This window comes from Colossoma macropomum, unplaced genomic scaffold (genome assembly GCF_904425465.1).
Source record: "Colossoma macropomum unplaced genomic scaffold, Colossoma_macropomum, whole genome shotgun sequence".
NCBI classification, from domain to species: domain Eukaryota; kingdom Metazoa; phylum Chordata; class Actinopteri; order Characiformes; family Serrasalmidae; genus Colossoma; species Colossoma macropomum.
Window position 1 is genome coordinate 29,243,485 of NW_023494784.1, and position 24,887 is coordinate 29,268,371.

Below are 24,887 nucleotides of genomic sequence, written 5' to 3' on the forward strand. Positions count from 1 at the left end.
TCCATCAAGGTGAATGTAGCATCATAACGCAGTTTTAACTGAACTCTTCATGTGAAATAGAAGCATTAGAGCAGCTAGATAAATAAGCACCCTGGACAAAGAATTAAACACAGGCATAATTTCCTCTATAACACTTGGTTATGCATCCAATGTCTTAATGATGGTACCAATCCTGTCAGGTAAGCTTTACGCCAGTGTCTTCCACTGATTATATGTCTTATATCCAAGCACAACACAACATTGACATTGCCACATTCCAGGATGACAGCTATAGGTGTCTGTATGTGAGTGGTTCAACAGACATGATGGAACAGTGGGACAGTTTGACTACACAGCAAAATCACCAGACCTCAAATTCTGAATTCGGAACAGCAGGTGAAATGCTGAAAAAGGCACACACAAACTCTGAAATGTGCAACTAAAATGAAATAAAATTAGATTAGAGTGGGCTAAAATGGACAGGAACTCTCTCAAGAGAATGTGTCCACTTGTTTCTAGTACTTAATTTTTTCCCCATTGAGGTCCACGTTTAACATTTGCATAGATTTATGTACCAAAAATGGTCAGAAATTATGTTTCCATGATCATTTTCCAACCTCTCTTTATCCCTTACAATTAAACAGTCTGTTTCTGTAGCTGTAACTGATCTACGTAAATGTGCTCTGTTCAGATTGGCTGCCCTGTATTGTGCCTCTTTCAAAAAAGCATTCAGAGCTGAAAGACTCTTTAGGACTTCAGCATGAATGTGGGTCTAACCTGCTGTAGGCTGAATAGGTGGATATACAGTGCCGTGAAAAAGTATCTGCCCTTCTTCTATTTTTGCTAATTCGTCGCATTTGTTTGTTTCAGATCAGCCAACCAATTTAATATGAGATAAAGACAACACGAGGAAACACAAAACGCAGCTTTTAAATCATTCCATCTACTGAAGATAAAGACTTATTCAAAACCTGTTTCGCCCATGTGAAAAAAAAAACTGCCTCTCAAAACCTAATAATGGATTATGCCACCCTTGGCAGTAACAGCTGCAATCAAATGTTTGTGATAACTTTTACATCACTGTGGAGGAAGTTTGGCCAACAACTCTTTGCGGAATTGTTTTAATTCAGCTACAATGGGCAATTTTCGAGCATGAACTGCCCATTTAGGGTCTTTCCATGGCATCTCAAAGGTATTTAAATCAGGACTTTGACTTGGCCACTCCAAAACCTTAATTTTCTTTCTTTGAGCTAATTTGGATCACTGTCCTGCTGCATAACCCAATTGCGCTTGAGTTTAGTCATGAACTGATGGGTGGACATTCCCCTTCATGATCTTCTGACAGAACAGAATTCATGGTTCCATCAATAATGACAAGTTGTCCAGGTCCTACAGAAGCAAAGCAGCACCAGAGCATCACACTATCACCACCATGTTTGACTGTTGGTATGATGTTCTTATGGTGCAATGCGGTGTTAGCTTTACACCACATGTAACGGGATCCATGTCTTCCAAAACATTTTACCTTTGACTCATCAGTCCAAAGAATATTATCCCAAAAGTTTAGGTAGTCATTTACAAGTTTTTACTGGCAATTATGAGACAAGCCTTTGTGCTCTTTTTGGTCAGCAGTGGTTTGTGTCTTGCTCCATTATTGCCATTTTGCCCAGTTCCTTTCTTATTGTGAATCATGTACATTGACCTTGACTAAGTCAAGTGAGAGCTGCAGTTCTCTGAATGTTCGTCTGGGTTCTTTGTGACCTCCTGGAGGAGTCGTTGATGCGCTCTTGGTGAAATTTTGGTGGGGGGGGAATACTTTTTCACAGCACTGTATGTGAATAAATTGATTCTCATGATATCACAGAAACAATGAATTTAAACTGGCTGTTTTTGCAGCTTAGTTTCCATATATAAACTACACAGACTGGGTAGTAAATGGTACGATTTGAAACAAACATACATATTAGTTCAAACTCCTTTACTTAAAGAAAGCGAAGGAAATTCGGTTTTCTACATGTTTCTGTCATGTATTTGTCTAGGCTTACATGTAGCGTTAGCTTAGATGAATACAAACATAGCCTACACACATGGCACTGGTTACATCTACAACAATCTGTGTGTCTTTATGTTACATCATCTATTATTTTTCAAAGAAAAAAATTATAAAGTGCATTTAAAACAAAATACATATATACGAATATATATATAAATACATTAATTAATAATATATATATATATATATTTTAAACATACTTTCAGCATTTTTGGCCTGCAAGTATCGTGTCCACAGATCCTTGCAAAACCTTGCTTTATTTGATAGAAAATTATATTTTCTCCGCTTCTTTTACGGGTGTTACAGGAGCGCAAAAAAATTAGTGCTATGTGTGCAAGCATATGTTAATCTATGACAGTGACTGCATGTGTGTTCTCATACCGCTCTTGCTCGTTTGGTTCAGTGATGATGCAGAATGGGAGGCAGTAGATCTGATGGACGGTTGGGGGTGTGTAGGGGACAATCTCTCTCTAGACTCCATACCTGAAAAATAACACACAAAGAACAGCTAAGTACAGACCCAGACAGAGAAACACTGTTACATTTCCGATGGACTCACAATAGGATATCACAGTTATGGACTTTCTGGCCTGATATGATACGTAACATCTTCTTGTGGCTGACAACAATATTGTTTTTATATTAAAACTTAGTCTCCTGTGTGTATCCACTATGCTACTCATGCTTGTTGATGGAGTGAAAAATGATGGAAATGCCCAGGACTAGTGATTACATGTGCATCAGAGCATGTGTGACCTAAAAGATAGATCACTAAAAAATAGGTTTCAATTATTGTTTCTAATTCCACTATTGGACCAACATATTCATAACAGTGATAATTAAATTTTCTCATTTATATGAGAATAATATACTTTTATTTCACAATACATATAATCTTGGCTGCCATTTTATTACCAGCCACAATGCCTTAAGGGCCACTGAAAAAAGTGCAAATTACTGACATAACCTTAACAAACTTTAGTCCCCTGGCCTGAAACAGACTGCTTAAACCCTGAAACACACTTATTCAGCTCACTATTCCATGCATGTTCATGTGTCTGGCTGTAATTGGTATGCAAAAGCATAATTCATACTTCAGGAGAAAAGTACCAGTTGAAAGTTGTCAGACTGGAGCTGCACATAATATAATGCTTCCAGAACAGCACCATCTTTATTAAACACAATTAATAAATGCAGCAAATACTTTTGACAATCAATATAATTTTCTTCTAATCACAATGTAGGCCTGCAATAACAGCTTGTGCACTCTTCCTGTAAGTATGTGTTGTTGGCTGACAGTACAGGCTGCCTCTGTGCCAACCAGAGCCAGTCCAAGGTAAGGTAAGGTCTGTTTACATTTTGTGCAAAGAAGACACTGTCAGCATACAATAAGGAAATTTTAGATCTGTTGGTGGACTTTACACTTAGGCTGAGAAGATAATGGAATTTCCTCACCTGAACTTGTCCTTAAAACCACTTTATTATAGGTCAAACACAAAAACACTGCCATTGAATATATGCCAATGAAAAATGTTCTCTACAGTCATTCAGTAACAGATTAGTAATACAGATCCATGTATCTGCAGGCTTACAAAATTCAGGAGATAAACACAGTGTTCCTTATATGGACCAAGTAATGTAAGTGTGAACATGAAGTAAACAGCCTGAAACTGCATTAACATATTTGTTTAATCTGAGGGGCTGACAACTACAATATTTTCAAAATTATATGACCAAAACTTGGAGATCAGATGAATTTAATCTACAATGAGAGGCTACTGAAAGTTTTATATTTTAAAGTTCTCAAGTTATAATTACTACGCATATACTTGCAGATGCTTGCCTTCGTTATGGTACCTAATTGTAGTTGTAGCATTGTCTGACAAATCAGTGGTCAACACCACTTCATTATTTAATAGGCCTATACAGTGGAACCAAAGGCCTATTGTTGTTAAGCAACCTAAATGTTAAACTCGCCTATTCACATAATAACAGTTGTTTATTGGAAATGAAAAACTAAAATTACTGTTTTTTTAACCAGTAGCATTGCTCAAACAACTGTTTATTTGTCGGTTAACAGCTAATTCGTTAATCATTTACATCCCTAATGTGCAACATTGCAGCTGCAATCCCCTTTAATGTGCCTACAGACTGGGTTTCATAGACAGGTGAATGTTGCATGATCATACATATACATTCTGAGCGAGTCTCACTTCTGACTGGAGCAGTGCAGCAGAAACACAGCCCGACACTAAAGAAGCCCACTGCATATCAACTACTGACCCTAGCTCGATCGCTCCTATCTCTCTTGCTCTCTCATTCCTTTTTCCACCCACACCATAGACAAGTGACCCTGAGGACTAAAAATGTAATAGAGGAAGAAAATGAAAGACTTCAGTGACACCCTAATTCATACACTCCAAGAGACAGACAGACAGCCAAACAGTCAACAATTACAATGCTTCAGTGACAGAGATTACTTAATAGAATGTAAATTTAGACAAGTCAGCCACTAATCATGCATATGCATATACTGCATGTGTGTGAAATTATGCACCATGCAAATGTCATGTGTGCAGAACAGTCAAAACCGGCTGTAGAATCATTTGCTCACTTCCATGGATTACAAATGAAAACTGTAATTGAGCAACATGGTGTTGCTGACCTGCAGAAATCTGTGTTTTGCCTAATGAGATTTACTTACACCAGCACATTTGTAGCCAATTTCATGTTTTCAAATGCTCTCCTGCTCATCCACCTTTGAGAACATTTCCAGTCAAAAATTGCATTTTCTCTGGCAATTCAGAGACACAACTGAACTGCTACTGTTATGACGTCCCTATAGAGGAAATCGAGCATAAACAGGTGTGCCCAAAGAAGACCATATAGTAAACAGTTTACCCTTCTAAAGGGCTACGCGTTATTACATAACCTAAACAGTTCATCTCTTTATTTTATTCATTTTTTTACAGAAATGAAAATTTCAAAAGAAATGATTATAATAATTGCAAAATAGCCATAAATGTCTGTATTTAAATACCATCCTGTGTTAATTATTAGAATCAGTCCACTGATAAGACAGGAGCTATTAGTTTGATTGGACTGGTAATTAGGCATGCTGCTTTGGAGCAGACTGTTACAGATCATGCTGCTGCTGCTATGAGCTCCTATGCCCACTGGATTTGCAAGTGTAACACAGTCACCTTGAAAACATGCACAACCCTGACACTACACAGTCAATCAAAAGGCCAGCAGGCAGGTTAGGAAAAGGAGAGACAACAAGAAAGAAACTATGAATTAGCATACACAGTGTTTCACACAGCAGCCAGTAAAGCGACCTCTTCTACAGATTTGATGCAAACTGAAGAATAATTGTTTCTGTCCAAACCTTTTGGGTTCCACATTTGGGGTAAAGCTCCTACTGACAACCTCTAAAGGGGTACAGATGAGAAGTTAGGTGGTCAGTTTGCTTTGGTTTCATTTTTAATGGAGCTATCTGGTGATTCAGCGTGTGTGTGTTCATGTTCAGGCTCTGTGATATCTGGTAGTGTAACAGATGGCTGGCACTAACAGTGATGATCCCACAACTCAGTCATCAGCATGGAACAGGACTATAACACACACACACACACACACACACACACACACACACACACACACACACACACACACAGTTAATGTTCAATAATAAGCCACAAGTTCAACAAGTACGTTACGTGTGCGTTACTGGTTTTACTACACTGTGATCTGATTGTGGTAATCTAATCATCCAATAAACATGCAGCACATTTTTACTTGCCCATTTCAAATACTGACTACATGTCATTTTTAAAAGGAAAGGTAGCACGACTTTTAAATATTATTAAATATATGGACAATGGAAATTACTTAACATTTTTACATTAACTTATTTTAACTTGGTGTCCTACCATTACAGCTTACAGCCTGTGGCACACACTCTATCCCATCAAAACAGAGAGGAAGCATGACAGAGATGGGGTGAATTACTTGTTAGGGGTCTCCTTTGCTGTATGTGTGGTTCACTGTGTGAAGTCACTGACTGAAGGCACAGCATGATCACACCAGACTCGCTATTAAACTTAAACAGCAACTTCAGCTTCCTCTAAGCGTGACGCATGCACACACACTCCTCGCAAACCTTTCCACCCCAAGAACCACTGTCACTAAAACATATCCTGCTCTCCATCACATGCAGGCCAGTGTGACTAGGAGTGGCCTGCTGCAGAACAGACCTGTGAAAGAGCAGCATGCTGAGGATGAAAGGGAGAAAGAGAGGAGTTAAAGCAGTCTTCCTCTGCTCTCCCACTACCATAATATCTTCCATCAGGATCAAACGACAGTTCATCAGCTCCTTACACTGCCCAGGTCACTCAGCCAGATGAGAGGTGGAGAGATGAAACAAACAAGAGGAAAGGAGGGAAAAGGCTAGGGAGTCATCTTTTTACAGGAAACAGAGTTACCAGAGCCGCTTAAACATGAAGAGCAGAGCCCTTCTGTCCAACAGTGCCAGTACTCCCGCATTCTCCCTCACTCGTCATGCTCAAATACACAAATGCACTGCACATTTACAAAGAGGGCTGGACTATGAACTCAATTTAGCCCTTTACTTTTTTTCTGGACCAGCCTACTACAATCACAGTGACCTCCACCTGAACACAAACCAGAAAAACTGAACCCCCATGTGCAGTGAAAAGAATAACTGAACAACAATCACGGTTTATCTCTTTAAAATACATGGACTTTTATTTCTTCATTTCTTTACATCTTGTTCTTGGGGCTGTGCGATTCACCAATGGCCACACACATTGGTCCTCTGAAAGGTTATGTAGGGAAAAAAAAAGGGTTCTTCTACGGCAATGCCGGTCTCTTATAATTAAGTATGGGTAAAATTCAATATCACAATACTTTTTTAAAATAATATGAAATTTCTAGGACGAAAACAGTAGACAATAACACCTTACTGTGGTCAATACTAATCCGAAACAGAAAGGATACAGTTAAAGACAATTACTGTAAACATTTACATTACACACACACACATATACATATATATATATATATATATATATATATATATATATATATATATATATACACACACACACACACACACACACACACATATATACATATATATATATATATACACACATACATATATATATACACATACACATATATATATATATATATATATATATATATATATATATATATATACACACACATACATACACATATATATATATATATATATATATATATATATATATATATATATATATATATATATATATATATACACACACATACACATACATATATACACATACATATATATATATATATATATATATATATATATATATATATATATATATATATATATACACACACACACACACACACACACACACATATATACATATATATATATATATACACACATACATATATATATACACATACACATATATATATATATATATATATATATATATATATATATATATATATATATATATACACACACATACATACACATATATATATATATATATATATATATATATATATATATATATATATATATACACACACATACACATACATATATACACATACATATATATATATATATATATATATATATATATATATATATATATATATACACACACACATACATACACATATATATATATATATATATATATATACACACATACATACACATATACATATATACATACATATATATATATACATACTGAACTGTTCTTTCAAAACAATCTGAAGTACCCGGCAAATGAAACACATTGCTTTTGAGCATTTGCTATCCATCAGGATTGGTAAAATCAATATGGCTATGTGGAACCATCTCTGACATGCAAACACAGATGACATATCACACAGTACTACTGGGCATAATGAAATCATGCACAGGAGGTTTGAGATGAACACATGGACACTTTCTACTGCAGCTTAACTGCGTCTAAGAGCTGCTGTTGGAAAAGCCCTGGTGGATCAGTGTCAGATCCCAAGGAAGTTCCACCTTAAAACAGCACCTCATGTTGGGTTGTGAAGGTTGTAAAGTCAGAGAAATGTTTTGCAGCTGGTTTCAGTGAAACTGTCACTTCCTTAATTCCTTCCACATTGCAGAAACAACTTCTCAGAAGCTCAGCATGTGCTCTCCTTTAATTTACTACATATGCTGCTATCAGACGAGCCATCACAAGCCATTACCTTTCTTTGCTTACATTATTATTTTATTCATCTTTTACAGGTTTGCTAAATGCAGGTCCTGACATTGTACTAATAGTCCAGGCCTGGTGGTGGAACATTTCCATTCCTCCATCTTTCTTCACACAGGAGACTCATACGCTGCACGAGTGGCTGGGTTGCCACTCCATCATAAGCATTTGACGGGGTGTATACATCTCTTTGAGTAGGGGCTTTATGAAGCCTGCAGGTAACTGTGTGTGTGTGTGTGTGTGTGTGTGTGTGTGTGTGTGTGTGTGTGTGTGTGTGTGTGTGTGTGTGTGTGTATATGTGTGTGTATGTGTGTGTGTGTGTGTGTGTGTGTGTGTGTGTGTGTGTGTGTCTGATTAATAGTATAAACTGAAATGCAGTGAGGCAAATGCAGTGAGGAATGCGCATGGCCAGAGCAGACACGTTCCTGAAATCAGGAGGAGGAACGCAGCACAGCAAGTGCAGTTCCATATGCATCCTGGAACTGTTGATGTCCTGGACACATCACTTAAATTTCAATTCAGCAACAAAAAAAATGAAAAAATGATTGTCCAAAATAGTGTATTGAGATTTAAGTATGTCCATATCATATTATCTGGCTTGTCCACTTATTTTCCACTTACATTTGTGCGGCTTTATGAAACAAAAACATATTTCATTTTTACATGGCCATTTAGAATCTCTTTTATGCCTTAGAACTGAACAGGCTGTTTTGTTACTGTGCCTTTAAGATTGATATATGTATGCTCTGTTTTGATTAGCTGTGCTTCGTTCAAAAAACAGTCTAGGCTAAAACACTTCTAACTTCACCATAAATCTGTGGAATTAAACTGCTGTAGGCTTAACAGGCAGATATGTGTAAATGTATTGATTTTTACATCATCAAAACAACAAATTCAAAACAGGCTGTTTTTGCAGCTTAGTTTTCATATATGGACTGCATGGACAGGGAAGGGAAAGTTAAGTTTTGAAATTTTAAACTATGTTTACATACTGTATCAAACTCTAATTTTGAAAAAAGCAAGGACATTTTCCATGATATGGGCTCTTAAACTGTATTGCTCATTTCCTCCAAGGGTCTGCTATCTTTCATGGAAACCACTGTCAATGATCAATACTAGGCATATGGGTGCATCATAAAGTAAAGTGGGACGGGAGGGAGAGGGGCTTGTGCTATGCATGCACTGCTCAAATGACAGTCGCTTATAAATAGGCATGCATTGACATGGGAATTCTGGGCTGATGGCGGTAACCGACATTTTAATGTACATATCCGCTGATGTCAGACTTTTTAAAGGAGAACAAATCCAAGCAGAAACTGGGACTAAATCCACCTAGATTACCATACAGCATTTATTTTGTATTACTTTACAAATGCAGCAAGTTCAATAAAATGCAGAAATTTTAGCACAGGGACCATCACCTAAACATTCTGCTCTTCGGGAGTTCAGTATACGTCAGTATGAAATATCAGTCAAATGTAAACATCTGGAGTTTTTTTTTAAGCAAATATCTGTGGATAACAGTATAACTTTATCATTGTGCATCACAGTTCATTGTTGCATCACAGTATCATTGTTATAAACCACTTGTAAATTGCCACTTACACATTCTAGGAGTTGTGATTTTGAGGGCTTATTTTGTAAGTGGTCTAGTGCAGCAGGCACTGAAAAAGTTCAATTTGACTACTTATTTATCTAAGCAAAACCATCTGAGCAGAATATAACTAAGAATCCAAATTCTATCAAAATATTGAAAATCAAATGGAATCTTGACCTCAGAATTAAAAACCATACCAAATCAGAAAATGTGCATAGCTGCACTCAACACACATGCAGGCGAGACACAGTGGGAATTAAAAGGAAAAGGGAAAAAAGAAAAGCGGGAGCATGAGAGTGAACAAAGAGAGAGACTAGCACAGAGATGAAAAGCTAGAGACAAACTGGAGAAAAAAGGACTATGGGATAGATGGATAGATGGATAGATGGATAGATAGATAGATAGATAGATAGATAGATAGATAGATAGATAGATAATCAATTTGTCTAAAAAATATGTCACGCTGGTTTCTTTCACCACATACATACAGCATCAACCACTAAAGTCTGACATTTCAGACTGTACTGGCCTCAAATTCAGCCCAGAATGAAAAAAACTGGTATATGTGGCAATCTGAAAGGTGAGATCTACAGCTATATCTTTAAAAACTCAGTTATTCAGTTATTCAGCATCACAGAATGAGTTTATAATAGATTATTTCTAGCTCTTAGTATCCTTGTTCTTTGTTACAACCATGGATGATACATTTGAGACTTAATTTCAGACTCTGAATTGGGTTAAATTGGGACCAGAACCCAACATATTCTACACAATTTCTTATCAGTAAACTCAGCAATTGTAGCCTTCATGCAAGTTAATATACGCGTCTATGAAATACATAGCTGCCATGAAATAAGCACTTGTTAAGAGACAATAATGACATGTACTGCTGTAAATGATGCAAACGCTCATCTCTCCCTTGTTGTTTACTGCTAAATGGTTCCAGAAATCGTTTTTCTCCCTTCAGCGAAATCAGCGTGATTATCTGCTGCTGATAAACACAATATGAAGATGTAACATCCACATGAGGGCCATGAAACAGGAGAACAAATACTCAATTTCATTTTAATCAAAAGCAGAGAACAGACTAATACAGCACACTCATGCGGCGCTGCGACTCAGCTGAACTCACTCTGTACTAATAAACTCCACAGTTCAGCTTGGTGGAGTCTGGTAATATTGTTCTGGAGATCATGATGGTAATTAGTCTGCACCATGAGCAGAAACACTGCTGAACATGGAACATCAGCTCATTGCTAAATAAATAAGCCATGTTCATGCCTTTTGGGGTAGCTGCTGCTGAAATGATTATCATTTTAGCCACGCTTCAGAACAAGGTGCAGTACGGCTGTCACACTAAAAGAGAGATGCATAAATTCAGCTGAATAGGGGTACAGAACAGGAGGAACGGAGCAGAGAGGAAAGAGACAAATGGGGGGGGGACTCGAGAAAAAAAGAGAGACAGCAGACCTCCACCAGCAGTCTAACTGGAGTCTTTCAGTGCTGATATGCATAATGTAGATGACATGCATTTGAAAGGGAAGACAAAAAAGGAGAGGCTGCTAGAACAATAAAGGTTGCGAAGAGCATCTGCCCGCAAGCGTGCAGCAACTCTCCACTGTAATCCTGTGCTTCTGCCACACAGGGACAAGTGACAAGAAAAGTGGAACAGAACCTCAGCATCCACTAAAGAGAATATACACCCTCCAAAGGTTTGCTGGAACAGGTGAAGGACTAAAAACTACAAAAGCATCCACAAGCAATCATAAACCATAAGAAGGAGCTACAGCAGAAAAGTGTAGTTGAGGCATCTGTGTAAAGGTTATCCCTCATTCTTCAGTGATGGAAAAAACAACCCACCCCTGGGGCTCAGGCCCCTAATTCCAGTAATGTCATCTTCAGTAGAAATCGCTCATTTGACTGGAGGACAGGAGGAAGAGTGAGAGAAAGAAGGAGAAAGTGAGAGAGACTGGTACGTGTCACTGAAATAATGAATGTAGCAAAACAAAGCTCATTCTTGTATTTCAGTAAGAACATTATTACATACATGAACTGTTTTTCCACAAACTAAACTTTTCTCTAGCGCAGTTTTGGTTTATTAGGGATGATGCATATATTAATATTGATTTTTTTGATATGGAGGTCGAGAGGCGATATATGCTGTGAATTGAACACAGTTGTCATGCTACAAAATGTGACACCAGGAATGGATTTTTATTAAAGTTATATGTATTATAAGTTATATTTATTAAAAGAAGTTATATTTAACTATAAGAGTGTAAAAAACTCACAGCTCTCTGAACTGGAAAAAATGATTTGATTAGTCCACCTTGGATGGTTTATTAGCCAAGCTGTTTGAAATGGTGAGGTTTCTCAGTTGAGCACAATAACGATGGAAAGAGTGGAAGAATGAACATCGACAAAGTGCCGACATTCCTTAACATGATGATCAAATACTCGTGCTAATACCTCAAATAAACTAACTCATTTGTGGAGACATCACCCAAATGTGTCAGCTACCAGAGTGAGTGGAAAGCGCAAAGCTTTTGCATTAGCCAGCTCCTTATTCAAATTTTCTGTTCCACTTTAAATGGAGCACCAGTTACATGTTACTGCTGCTCTATTTAAGGTGGAACGGAAAATTTTAATAAGAAGCTGGTGAGCAGGAAGCCAACTTCAGCCTCTTGGAGAAAATGTGAGTCTGAGCAGCTACTTCTTCCCCAAAGGAATTCTGAGATGTAGCCTTATAGTTTATACACACACACACACACACACACACACACACACACACCTACATATATAAATACATATACATATACACACATTATATATATATATATATATATATATATATATATATATATATATATATATATATATATATATATATATATATATATATATATATACACACACACACACACACACACACACACATATATATATATATATATAATTAGGTACATTTATTTTTAGATTTTTTTCATGTCTTTTTAGAAAATGACTTATGCCAGGTATATATTCAACAAGCACATTTTGTGAGCAACAAAAATACATAAATACAAAAACAAATGTTAAACTAGTATTTCTTTTCTAATTCTGTGTCAAAGATTTATTGCATCATCTTTACACCCCTACAGTTTTATCATTTAACAATTTAGCTGCACTATTTTCTAAGTTGAAAACACTACTAGTGTATTTTTCTATGGATACACAACATCAGAATCATAATTTCTGGCAGAGAGTTGCTTTAAAAAAAAGGCTGATATTAATATATAATTGCACTCTGGAAGAAACAAAAGAATGTTTAGTCAATGCTGAGCTACTGCACTAAAAAAAAATCATTTATTATACTGCATTAGTAACCCTCTACAAATAAGAGTCACATTTCTCTATAATGCTAATCCAGGAAGATTTAGCCCCAGTTAACGCATTTTATAAACGTTCTCGCGTAGGCAGATACGTACATGAAAAAGCATCTGCTCAGTGCATCCCTAAATTTTTCTATTGTGCAACAAGAGGAAGGGCAATTCGGACATGAGGAACTTTCAGATTCCAAAAGCCACATATTCGTAAATAATCATGCAAATTACAAAACTTTAGGCTTATTTTAGGCTAGTAACAAACTACTTTGAAATTAGCAGCATAACACTTCAACACTAAAGGCAGTAAAGTCTATTTCCTTCCTGCCTATTTAACACTGAAAACACTCAGCAAATGAGCTCAAATATCTACGTCTAAAGTCTAAAAGCCTGTAGGTCCTATAGCCTCTCTTTAGCTTTACTGCTCGGCCAGCTGCCTCTGTCTCTCTCTGACAGTGGCACAGGTCTGGCTGGGTAATTAAAATCTCATTCAAGAAGATGCACCCTTCATTTGCATGTTTGGATTAGGGCCTTATATAGATTTAGAGGAGAGTGTGAAGGACACAAAACTTGCAGGAAGTTCTTTCAAGGACAGAAAACTACAATTAGGCTTATACAGTCTTGTATAAGGTACTACATTAACACAGAGAACAAGAAGAGAGGGAGAGGGAGAGGAAGAGGGAGAGAGAGAGAGAGAGAGGGAGAGAGAGGGGGAGAGAGAGAGAGAGAGAGAGAGAGAGAGAGAGAGGGGAACAGTTGACAAAGTGGAGAGAGGAGGAGTTCAGTGATGTATTCAATAATTAGATTCTCGTGATACCAGGTCTGCGTCTTTATAGAGACACATAACAAAACAGGAAACAAATGTGCATATTTTTGTATTTTACCAGACATTGAAAAGGCAGATAAAAAAGTGCTACGGGCACACTACTTACAAACAGAATTACTTGGCATTGACATGTCTATCAATACATAGATTACCAAAAATTTACCCTGAATCACTTTTTTCAACATAACTCTAATTAATACAGTCATTTTATTGAAAATGTGGCAGCAACGCATTTTTGAATAATAGCCTAAGAAACACGCTGGATGGGGAAACAAACTATTTGTACACATCCCAGGGCAAATCTTTGCAACAAAGACATGACAAATAGCCTGAAGGACAAAAAGAAATCTTTGTTCTTAGAAAGAGTAAGAAAAGCCCCAGCAGAAGTATGCAAGAACAACAATAAACAGTAAGACCAAGGACAAGCAGGATTTTGTTTTTAATAAAAAAGAAAGACATTGGCTCAGTGGTAGCTACTTGTGTCAAACCAGCTTCACTTCAGAAACCAGCAAGTTGCTAACAGAGCCTCAGGCTATTAAACTTACAGCAGTAACCAACAGCAACATGTGATGAGGAGAGTGAGAAAGAAAGTGCACTGCGTTTCACCTAATGGGCTCATCTGGCTTAAAGTGCTTGGAGTTATTTTCTTTTCAGATGGTCTTGTTCTCAGCTCTTCTTAACTTGCCAGCCAGAGTTATCGCCCTGTTTGTTTCCCCACTTGCTGCCAAACTAGTGCATACAGAGAGTTACAGCTAGTTGCTTGTGTATTACTGCTCCCCCACCACACATTTTCCTGATGAGCAAAAGTTAAATTACCCTTAAATGTGTAATTTAAACCTTTCAAACAATCTATGCTAATTATAAATTATAAAATATTTGCTATTTTTAGCCCCATGTCTAAATTGTCTAGGAAAATTTCTGCACCTTTACCCTCATATAAAAAAAAAACCAAAAAAAAAAAATAAAAACTATGAATATGCAGGATTATGCAAATTAGAAAAAAAAAACTCCCTGTCTTCCTGCTGTCCTAACCCCACCCCTTCCTCTACATGCATGGATACACTGGTCTAAAGGTAAGTTTAGTTAGCTGTTTGCATTTACTGACGTTGCTATCCCCTATTGTACAACATTTTTGTCCTGGAATTAATGTTAATGAGCTCATAGCATCTCAATCATTTTTATACACAAATTTGAAATTGGCACTGTAAGAAATCTGACTCAAATATCAATCTATAATCATAGCAAGCCATGAAAGAGAATGTAACCATAAAAAACATGTATTTGAGCGCAATGGGTCTTTACTCTGCAGCTATCTGTAAGTGACTAAGGTGAAGAAGAGCCTATCCATCCCTCCTCTATGTTCAAAGTATCTGCATCCAGGGTTGAGCATAAACTGGCTTAGAATTGCCAACAGCATCTCTTAGCATAGTTAAATCTAAACAAACCCTGTCATTCCTAAACCACACAAACCGAACCAAAAAAACTGGCCCAGAGCATGTAGACTCCGGCACTGCACACTGGATAAACCCAGGACCAACACAAAGCAGGCTCTTGCACTTTGCAATCATGTAAGCAGTTTGATCACAGCCTCACATCATCTTCCTAAAATGTCACTCATTTCCAAGTGTTTTATGAGATCTAACCGTACTAACAGTACTGCTCAACTGAATTATAGTAGAAGCAAATCTGAAACAGCACATTTTTATCAGCATAAAGGTCCAATAGTAATCCTTACTTGGACTGTGGTTTACACGCAGGGATGCACACACAGCCTAATGTAACTGTCCACATAAATATGTTCTCTCCATAAATCAGCCAGGCATCCTATTCTTCTGCCAGCAATGACATTAAATGCCACATGTGATTTAAATATAATCCACACCTAGAATTTATTTCTTCATTAATGATTAATAAGGCTCTCCTGTTACAGGTCTAATTCAGTAATAGAAAGGCATGTCCCATTCAGCAGCTACGATACTCAACTCAACTAGGCCGAATTAAAGGCATTTTCATCAGTGTTTGTTTTCTTAAAAAACATCTGTAAGACTGGTATTTTTATTCTGAAGCAGCAAACAAAACAGTAATTATCTCAGGTTAATATAACCCAGCATAACCTTAAATTCCTTCAATTTCTTTAATGTGAGGAATATGCATTCATAATGAAGAGAACCGAGGCTCCAGAGAACAGTCTGCACACAAAGCAAAATACAGAATATGTAAGCAAAGTAATTTTTCATTCACACTCTGCAAAGTACAGAAAAACCCAGAAGGGTACACAGCCTTGATTTCACAAAATGAGCTATGAGGGGGGGAGTGTGTCAGAAAAACAGACAAAAACAACCACAAGGTTCATTATAGTCACCCTTATGACTTAAACAGAGCCCCCTCCCTCATCCTTTCAAAGCAATTACAATGGAATTCACAGAGCACACGACTCAGGCAAGCTGGTCTTTGTGGACTTACATGTGCACACAATTACTGCTAAATAAATGAATAAACCAGCTACAGCTAATTCCAATATTCCACACCGTGGTCAATGTTTTAATTCAACATTTCGCAATTGGTCATGGAACAAGTCTCAATTCATAAGCATAGCATATAGTATTCAAATCTCATCTCCTTTCTGCTCGCTGTGGAATTGAATTAAAAGAACATGTGCTCTTAAGCTGTTCCTGGGTAAAAAAGTCACACAGTGAAGTAATTTATGTTCAGCAGTGATGAATGAAACAGAGTGTCTCTCATTTAACCCATCTGCTTTGTATGAGGACCACTAAAATTCACAGGCCAGGCTAGCCCCAGACATTTCATTTAATTCTTAGGCAAGGACAACTATGAGGCAGTGAAAATGCATTTAACATCACAGATTGAAAATTGAGTTTCTAACAAGAAGAAAATCCATTCAAATCTCTCACTATACCGCCCTGAATGAACAATGGGGCATTAAGTCAAAGAGCGCATTTTACTGTCATGAGTGGAATTGCGGAATAAAAAGTGACATAACAGTTTGCTGTTACATTACAAAGGTTGACCTGCAGCAAATGCATGCAGCCAAACAGCATCAGGTCAACAGTCATCACTGAACTATTTTATCCCTTTGTAACAAGTTTTTGAAAAGAATAGCCGACACAAAAATATAGCACTGACATTTCTTGTATGTATGTGCAAAAGCCCACTCTCAACAAAATACCATGAAAAATATCAAATTTCATGTTTTGTTGATTTTCTAAGTGAAAGTATGTGAAAATATCCTCTACAGCAAACAAATTTAACTATGGCATTTCCTGCTAATTTTAGAGCACCTTTTTAATTCACTGAGTTTAACATATTTGGAAAAAAAACAAAAAAAAAAAACAAAAAACAAAATGTAAAACTTCTGCATAGATGACTAGTGACTATCATTTTTGTAGCAAAACCATGTATCTTAATTTTGTTGCTTTTTATTTTTTACATAATTTGAAAACGCCAGCTGCTGTTTACACTGTCAAAATTTCATGATGAACAGACTAACAGAAACAGTTCAAATGACGTATAATAAAACGTTATTACATTATCGTACATTGAAAGTTAAGGATGTTTTTTCCTTCTCTTGTAAAGTAACGTTTCCAGAGGTAGGATGTTTTGCTCAGACAGCAACAAAATATTAAATTTCTCTGTCCCAACTTTATTTCATAAAGGTGTATATGCATACTTACTAAGAATGAAACATTCTGTAAAGACAAGATTATGACAACACTACTGCAGCTTGATTTTACTACAAAGAACAGAAATAAGCCGTATCCATTCAGCATTTTTGTGAGCGAAAGAGCCCATGTTACAGCACAACTGATGCAGTTACAGTACAGTTCCAAAACATATCACATATCATTGCAGGATACAGTCTATCACAGACCGTAGATATAGGTCAGGTGATCTGTATGAGGAACAGATGTCAGCTTAAATTAAAGCTACCCTCTAAGACTTTATGACGCTCCAAAGGTACTTCTAATAGTTAATAGACAGGACTTTCTCGGCAGCTCGCTAAGAACAGAAGCATGGACTGCATGCTCTCAGTTTTGCATGCAACACAAAATTACTCATTTAGACACCCAGCAGTGAACCATATGAAACCTCAAGGAACCACCTTTTTGAAGCTCTACTCCAGACCACACCCTACAGAAGAGTGTCAGGAAAGCTAGGCCTTCTGACCTCCTCACATACCTGCCACAGACAGATGTTAAGTGTAAATCAAGCTCAACCTTTTCAACATTCTGCAATCTCTGGTTAAACACATCCATGGAGCCGCACAAAGCTGCCCTTGGCAATGGCGACCAAAGAGGCCAAGGTCAGGGAGCGTTCTGGGGAAGGGGGGGTGATGAGCTTCTGAAAGAATGGGCACAATCTTCTCTGAAATGATATGCCTATGCCCTCCTTTTACTGCGGCTTACAAACACTATCATACATTTCTGTGTTTACAGATCACAATGAACCCTACTCGTATCAGTTACAGAGTAATCACAGACAAATCACAAAATGTAGGTCAGCTGCATAATATAATCCACACCATCACTGCATACTGTACAACACAGATCAAACAGCACCACACAAACACAACAGCTTATCCACAAACACATTTAAGAGCTCAAACTGAGAACGATACACAGCGATGAAAGAGTGAGAGAGGTAGAATGTTCTTGGTTATCAGTGCTCAATTCCATTCTTCTCTCTGTCGAGAGAAGCTGAGTGATGTGGGCCACACACAGAGCCAGCCTGCCTGAGCTCTCTGGTGGGCTTTGAATGGAAGGTTATCGTAAGCTCTTCAGGAACCACTCGCTCTCTTGCCACTGGAAGCCAGCGGAGCTGCACTCAGACCAGCACGTCTTACTACTTTACTAGGGATGCACTGACCATGTACCTTTATGGCCGATTCTGATTTCTTCACAGTCAAATTTACCAACAACTGATGTTTTTGGCCACCTTTTTGGCCACCTATGACAAGAGGTTTGGAAATGGTTGAATGAACACATTGAAATACATAAAGACACTACTTAATGTATTAATATTATTTGTATTCATTGTAACACTGGTGTTATTTTGAGCAAATTAATGCTTACTGCCCAGATAAACAACAAGATTTCAGTACAGGTGTTGAGCAGAATTCATATACAGCAAGAGCGCACTTGCGTTATTTACCTCATAAAAGCACAAGACAGATTGGCAAAAATAAAAATACTGTATTGGCCAACTGCCGTTCACAAGTATGGAACAAAAAATGTTTCAGTCTTGATCGTGATCTGCTTCTGACCGTGTATCCCTAAATTTTACATTCAACATTATCATGTCTTGTGTTAAAAAAAATAAAAAATACTGACAAAAAACACTGCACTTAAACTAATGACAGAAAACTCTGACCATTCACAACTGACAGCAACTTGCCAACTCAATTAAGATGTATTAGGGAGCAACACCACAGATCAGATTTTTTTTTTTTTATATTCCCCAGTTAAACAAACACATTACATTACATTTATCAGCTAATTATCAGTTAATTTAAGTAATCATCTTTTAATTATGATCTTATTAAATTAAAAAAAAGAGAGGGATGGCATTAAATTTGTGTTTTAATATAGATTTTTGGCTGTAGCATGGCTGAAAAATACCTGATGTAGAGATTCATACAGTAGCAGCAGCCTTCATGTTTCATTTAAATGAGGGTCTGATCTCATAATATTATGATTCAGTTACAGAAAGGAAATGATTATAAAATCAAATCATATCTTTTATCATAATTGTATATTGTATCAAGATACAATTCAGACTTATTTTTAAAAATACTAAATACACAGATAAATGTGACTGGATGAACCATTTACACAGCAGCAGCATATAGACAAAAAAACCACCATAAGATATTTTGGGGATTTTTTACATTTGAAAATAAAAAGTCCAAAAAGTAAAAACTGCACAAAGATTATCACCAATTATGACTGATATAATTTCAAAATTGATGCAGTTCCATCTCCATCTTCAGATCGCAACAGTGAATGGTACAGCCCTAATTTAAAGGGCTCCCCAAAAATGTTAAAAATGGGTGATTTGAACAATCTAAATGTATTTAGTTGCTGATTTGTCCTTGAGAAATTTCCCACACAGATTAAATGAGTTTCTGCAGTGAAAACTCTTCTTAGTCCAGGCCTAGGCTTGGCATGTGGCTGGGAAAATAGCCCCAAGGCTTGACTGCTGTAAAGGAGCTAAAGATGAGCCCTGGATTAAATATTTTCTACACAGTGGTTCAGCAAAAAGCAGTAAATAAATGCGCCCTCTGAAATGTCCACATTTCCATTAAAAACAGCATTAAAAAAAAAGAAAAAGCTATTCAGTTTGTCAGTAGGAGCTTGTGCCATAAAAATTCTAAATCAACAAATTGCTTTATTACAGTACTAATAAATCATGAACACCATCATACGCTCAACTGCTGCCCTTGGCCAACATACTCGCACTCATCTGCAAATACCAGCAAGGGCTGGCAAGCACAGAGAGTCATCCACACTGACAGATTGATAACTCAAAAGAGCTACTAATAACACAAATGATCAGGCATATAAACACGCCATCAATACTTTAAATAAAAATGCACAGCCATCAGAGTACAGCAAGGCTGAAAAATGTGTGTGTGAAATAAAAATGAACAGTTCTGCAGTTTGCTGTGAGCACAGAAACCCTCAGTCTTGCTGTGAGGCACCAAAGCTCATCACCCTCAAATATCTGCTGAGCAGTCTCTGCTGAACACACTGTAGATGCTAAGCTGGACCTCGTCGCACCTCAGCACTTACATATGTGCTTTGCTGGTCAGCCAGCCTGAGTAGGCGGTCAGAACAATGAACAATTTAATTTGGTAGTTTGTGCTGAGTGAATGAGGGCTGAAGTGTAAGTGTGTGTGTGTGTGTGTGTGTGTGTGTGTGTGTGTGTGTGTGTGCGCATTTGTAAATGGGACAGTAAAAAGCAGCGAGTAAAGTTCAGCGGCAGCTTAAGCAGACAGGAAATGCTGTTAACTAGAGAGCAGCAGCTACTCAGCGTCAAGCTCTAAATCTTTGTGTGCATGTCTATACAACATACTGACAAACCTTCATTCATTTAATTTCCAGTCAAAATGGCCATTAAGTACAAGTTATTCATTTTTCATGAGAAATTTCATTTTTCAGGGGAATTTTAATTAAATATAAAATAAAGGGGCAAGTCCAAGAAAATAAGTAAGAGATTCTATAAATAGTCAATAAATTATAAAAGATAAAAGATATAGAGAAAATAGAACTCCTAATAAAAGTGTAAGACCTGGTAGCCCACCAAAAGTGTCACAAAGAGATAAACAGTAGTTAAAGCATTCATCTTTGAGAGATCAAGCTCCGTTCTTGCTTCAGACATGAAAAACTCCACAGGTGTTTGTCCATCCTTCCACTGTGAGAAAACAACTCAGTGCTATGGGTCTGAAAAGATGTGTAGATGCGAGAAACCCTTACTGAGAAACAGATAAAAAAAAAGGAGAAAATTTACAAAATCAAACAAACAAGCTGCTGAAACAGAAATGAAATGAAATGATTGCCATGAAATGGGTGTAGAGGAATTTCATTAATGTGGGCTAATGTTGTGGCTGCTGGACTGTACTGTATTAACAAATCTTTCACACCCCCCCCCATTGCAGTCACTTAAGCTACATGGCCCCCATGGGCAGCATCACTGCAGCAAATAAACCATTTCAAATACACACAGCAGTCTTTAAACAAGCAATGAAAATGTTAGTAAAATTCAAATATCACCCCACTGCCTAAGACTACGCTTAAAGACAAATCACTACATGCAACTGAACGCTATTCTGCTCTCTAAACCAAATCTGACATGGTTATGCTGGCTGTCTTTTTCCTTCAGCTGAGAAAAGGCACCTAAAACGCCAACAATTTCCTGAATATGCAGACGATGACAAAATACGATATTCGCAGCGGTGCAGAGGAACACTCCATGCATAACAATGAGTCTCGCTAATGAAAATCAGCCTACATATTAAACCCACACCTCACTGTCACTGGCCTCTTTGCATCGTTTGTTCGCTGGCTGCATTTTTCCTCTTGACCTTTCAATATTTTGTCCTTGCCTGGTTTTGCTGTCAGCAATATGACTGCATATGCCATTATGTGATAGCACACAAAAGTGTGCTGTCAAAGGCGCTGGCGTCTGTATTTATATCAGAGAATAATTCAGACAGACCTGCGCACAATGATGTGAATAAAGCAAATGCAACTTTTATCTGCATTCAGGAAAACAACAATGCAGGCTAATATAATTTTTTACTTTTAATTCAAAACAAGCAAACAGTTAATCCCACTTAAATACGACATCGCTCACTGTCTGAAAACATTTGCTCTACATTTGAATGATGAAACCTCAGTTAATTTACTTCCAAGAAACAGGGTGTTTAAGCCATTAAAGGTAATCCATTATACAAATCTTGTTTAATGATCAAGAGAGTTTAGTCAAATTAATTATCTTAATTGTTCTGCAGGACAGGACAAACACAGGCACCAAGCAAACCTTTTTACACCCATTAGAGTGGAAAAGGATGCGCTTTCATTTTAATCTAAAGCAAACACTTCTGTGGGATGTGTGAATTCACAGAACATTTAAAACCCTAGATCTGTTAAAGATATGAACTCTGACCCCCATAGAGCTGCCACACATTACACCATACCAACTAAATGCACCCATCATGAATTTTATGGCCAATTCCATTTTCTGTACAGACAAATTGGCCAACTTTTATTTTTATTATTTTTTTTTTAACCCAAAGTTCATGCAAAAATCAGCCTTTTAAATCAAGTAAAATAAGACTCTACAATGGAAAGTAAGAAGCAACTGGCTATTTAGCTCATGCATAAATATGCTACAACATTTTAGTACAGGTGTAGCAGCAGCATTCAAACACAGTGCAAGTGAACCTAGTGACTTATGTTATTTATATCATACAACTGCAATACAAATCAAAATAAAAAATAAAAATAAACTGGCTGAATGCATGTTTGGAGCAATTCAGCTATTCATCTTAACATCAGCCCTTCTAGAGAGGTTTAATACTGTAACATGCAATGTTCATATGAATTAACAAAGAAGGTGCTGGTGTTCTCAGAATAATGGACAGCACAGAGTCCATATCTCAACATCACTGAATGTGTTTGTGATTACTTGGATTGTGAGAAGCAGAAAATGCAACCAAACTTCTAAGACTGAACTTCGGAGGTGTGGAAAAATACTCTGGCAGATTTCTTTAAAAAAACTGAAAACCTTTTAATTTCAAGCCAAAAAAAAGCACATTTCTGCCTTTTAATCTACTCTTCTCCATTAATAATGTTATGTCTTAGTGCTGTTGCATTTACTACATTATGCAAAGAACATACATTCACAGATTTTAATTTTGTTTGTATAACAAACTAACATTAAAAAAAATGAACTTATGAATAGGAACACTCCAGTCGCCTTTTTGTTATTCTGATAAAACAAATAAATATCAAGCCTTTAGCGATCTGAATTCTATCCCAGAAAAAAAAAAAAAATCCACTTTAGTTCAAGCCTTATTCCGTGCATGACAAATACCAAATTTGCTGTCTCCGTGTCTATACACTAGCATTCCTACTCCAAGAAAAAGAAATTTTGATCCATTTCCACGTTCCTTGTGAACAAAGCACACAGGGTAATTGATCAAAGTGCGCAGGCAGAATCGTCGCAAGCAGGGGAAGGTCACAGGCCATCAGCATGGGGGCTGGTGGGGGAGAAAACAGCAGCCGTGCTCCCTGGCTGCCATTTTTCTTCCCTGACAAAGACTCCATCTGCCACTGAGCCATTTGCAGCCTGCAAGTCAGAATATCAATGATTTCCAACCATTCCGCAAGTCTGCCTTCACCTTGGTGTCACCTCTATCACTGCAAGGAAGAGCTGACGGCAGAGATATAGTCTCTCTCTCCCTCTCTCTTGCTCTCTCTGTCTCTCTCTCATCCAGCTAAGTGGCATTTATGCTGCTCCTTGAAAGGATGGCATTTTTATCAGCTCTGATATTATTGGGGCCATTTTGGATGTGCTGTACTAAGGCAGCTAAATTTTCCTACCCGCTTCAGGAGTAAATTCACTTGAGAGGTTTGCACGAGGCTGGAGATGAAATGTGGTGCACAGGTGATGGCAATTCAAAGAGAAAGCAGAACGGTGTCTGTAATCAGGGCAGAATAAAGGCCTGTGTTTGTGCGCACGTTTAAAACATTTCATTGTGCATGCAGGACGCGGCTGCTGAGCGTTTCAGCAGGTCTCTGAGGCCGGAGTCATAGCGGAGAGGAGAGGCTCCTTCTGTCCCATACCGAGCTCTCAATGGCTTTATTAAGGGAGGAGGCAGGCAGCTGGCCGTAACAACCCAACGATACGAAAGAAAATTAAATTTCCCTTCTCACCATCTGCACAGAGAAAGCTCACAACACAGGTCTCTGAGGTGGTCCGTCAGACCACGCTGTCTTTTTATTTCCACACAAGCAAGGCTGCAGTCGACACCATCATATCATACTGTAGCAAGCAGAGGTGGCAAACTGCCATCTCAAATTAAGGCATTTTCTCAATACATGTATCACAATATTTAGATTTTCTGAGATTTGATTAGATGGAACACTAAACTAGGAATACATCAATTTCTATTCAGTGCGTTGTTATACTGCACTGGACTGTTAATTAAATAGGCCTGATCATGCTGTCTTTATAATGAACCATACAGTTGGTCAGTGCTCTGTACTGATGA

The 24,887-nt window shown here is 37.4% G+C and overlaps 1 protein-coding gene across 11 annotated transcripts in view; it reads right to left on the bottom strand.

The window, feature by feature from the left end:
* The window catches only part of LOC118806202 (bromodomain adjacent to zinc finger domain protein 2B), a 75,114-nt gene that overhangs the window by 33,542 nt on the left and 16,685 nt on the right, over positions 1 to 24,887 (bottom strand). For all 11 annotated transcript variants that reach the window (XM_036567695.1, XM_036567724.1, XM_036567709.1 and 8 more), the window contains one exon: positions 2,414 to 2,515. In XM_036567695.1, coding sequence (XP_036423588.1) covers positions 2,414 to 2,513 — 100 coding nt within the window. In that variant the 5' untranslated portion in view covers positions 2,514 to 2,515. The remainder of the gene's footprint in view (positions 1 to 2,413; positions 2,516 to 24,887) is intronic.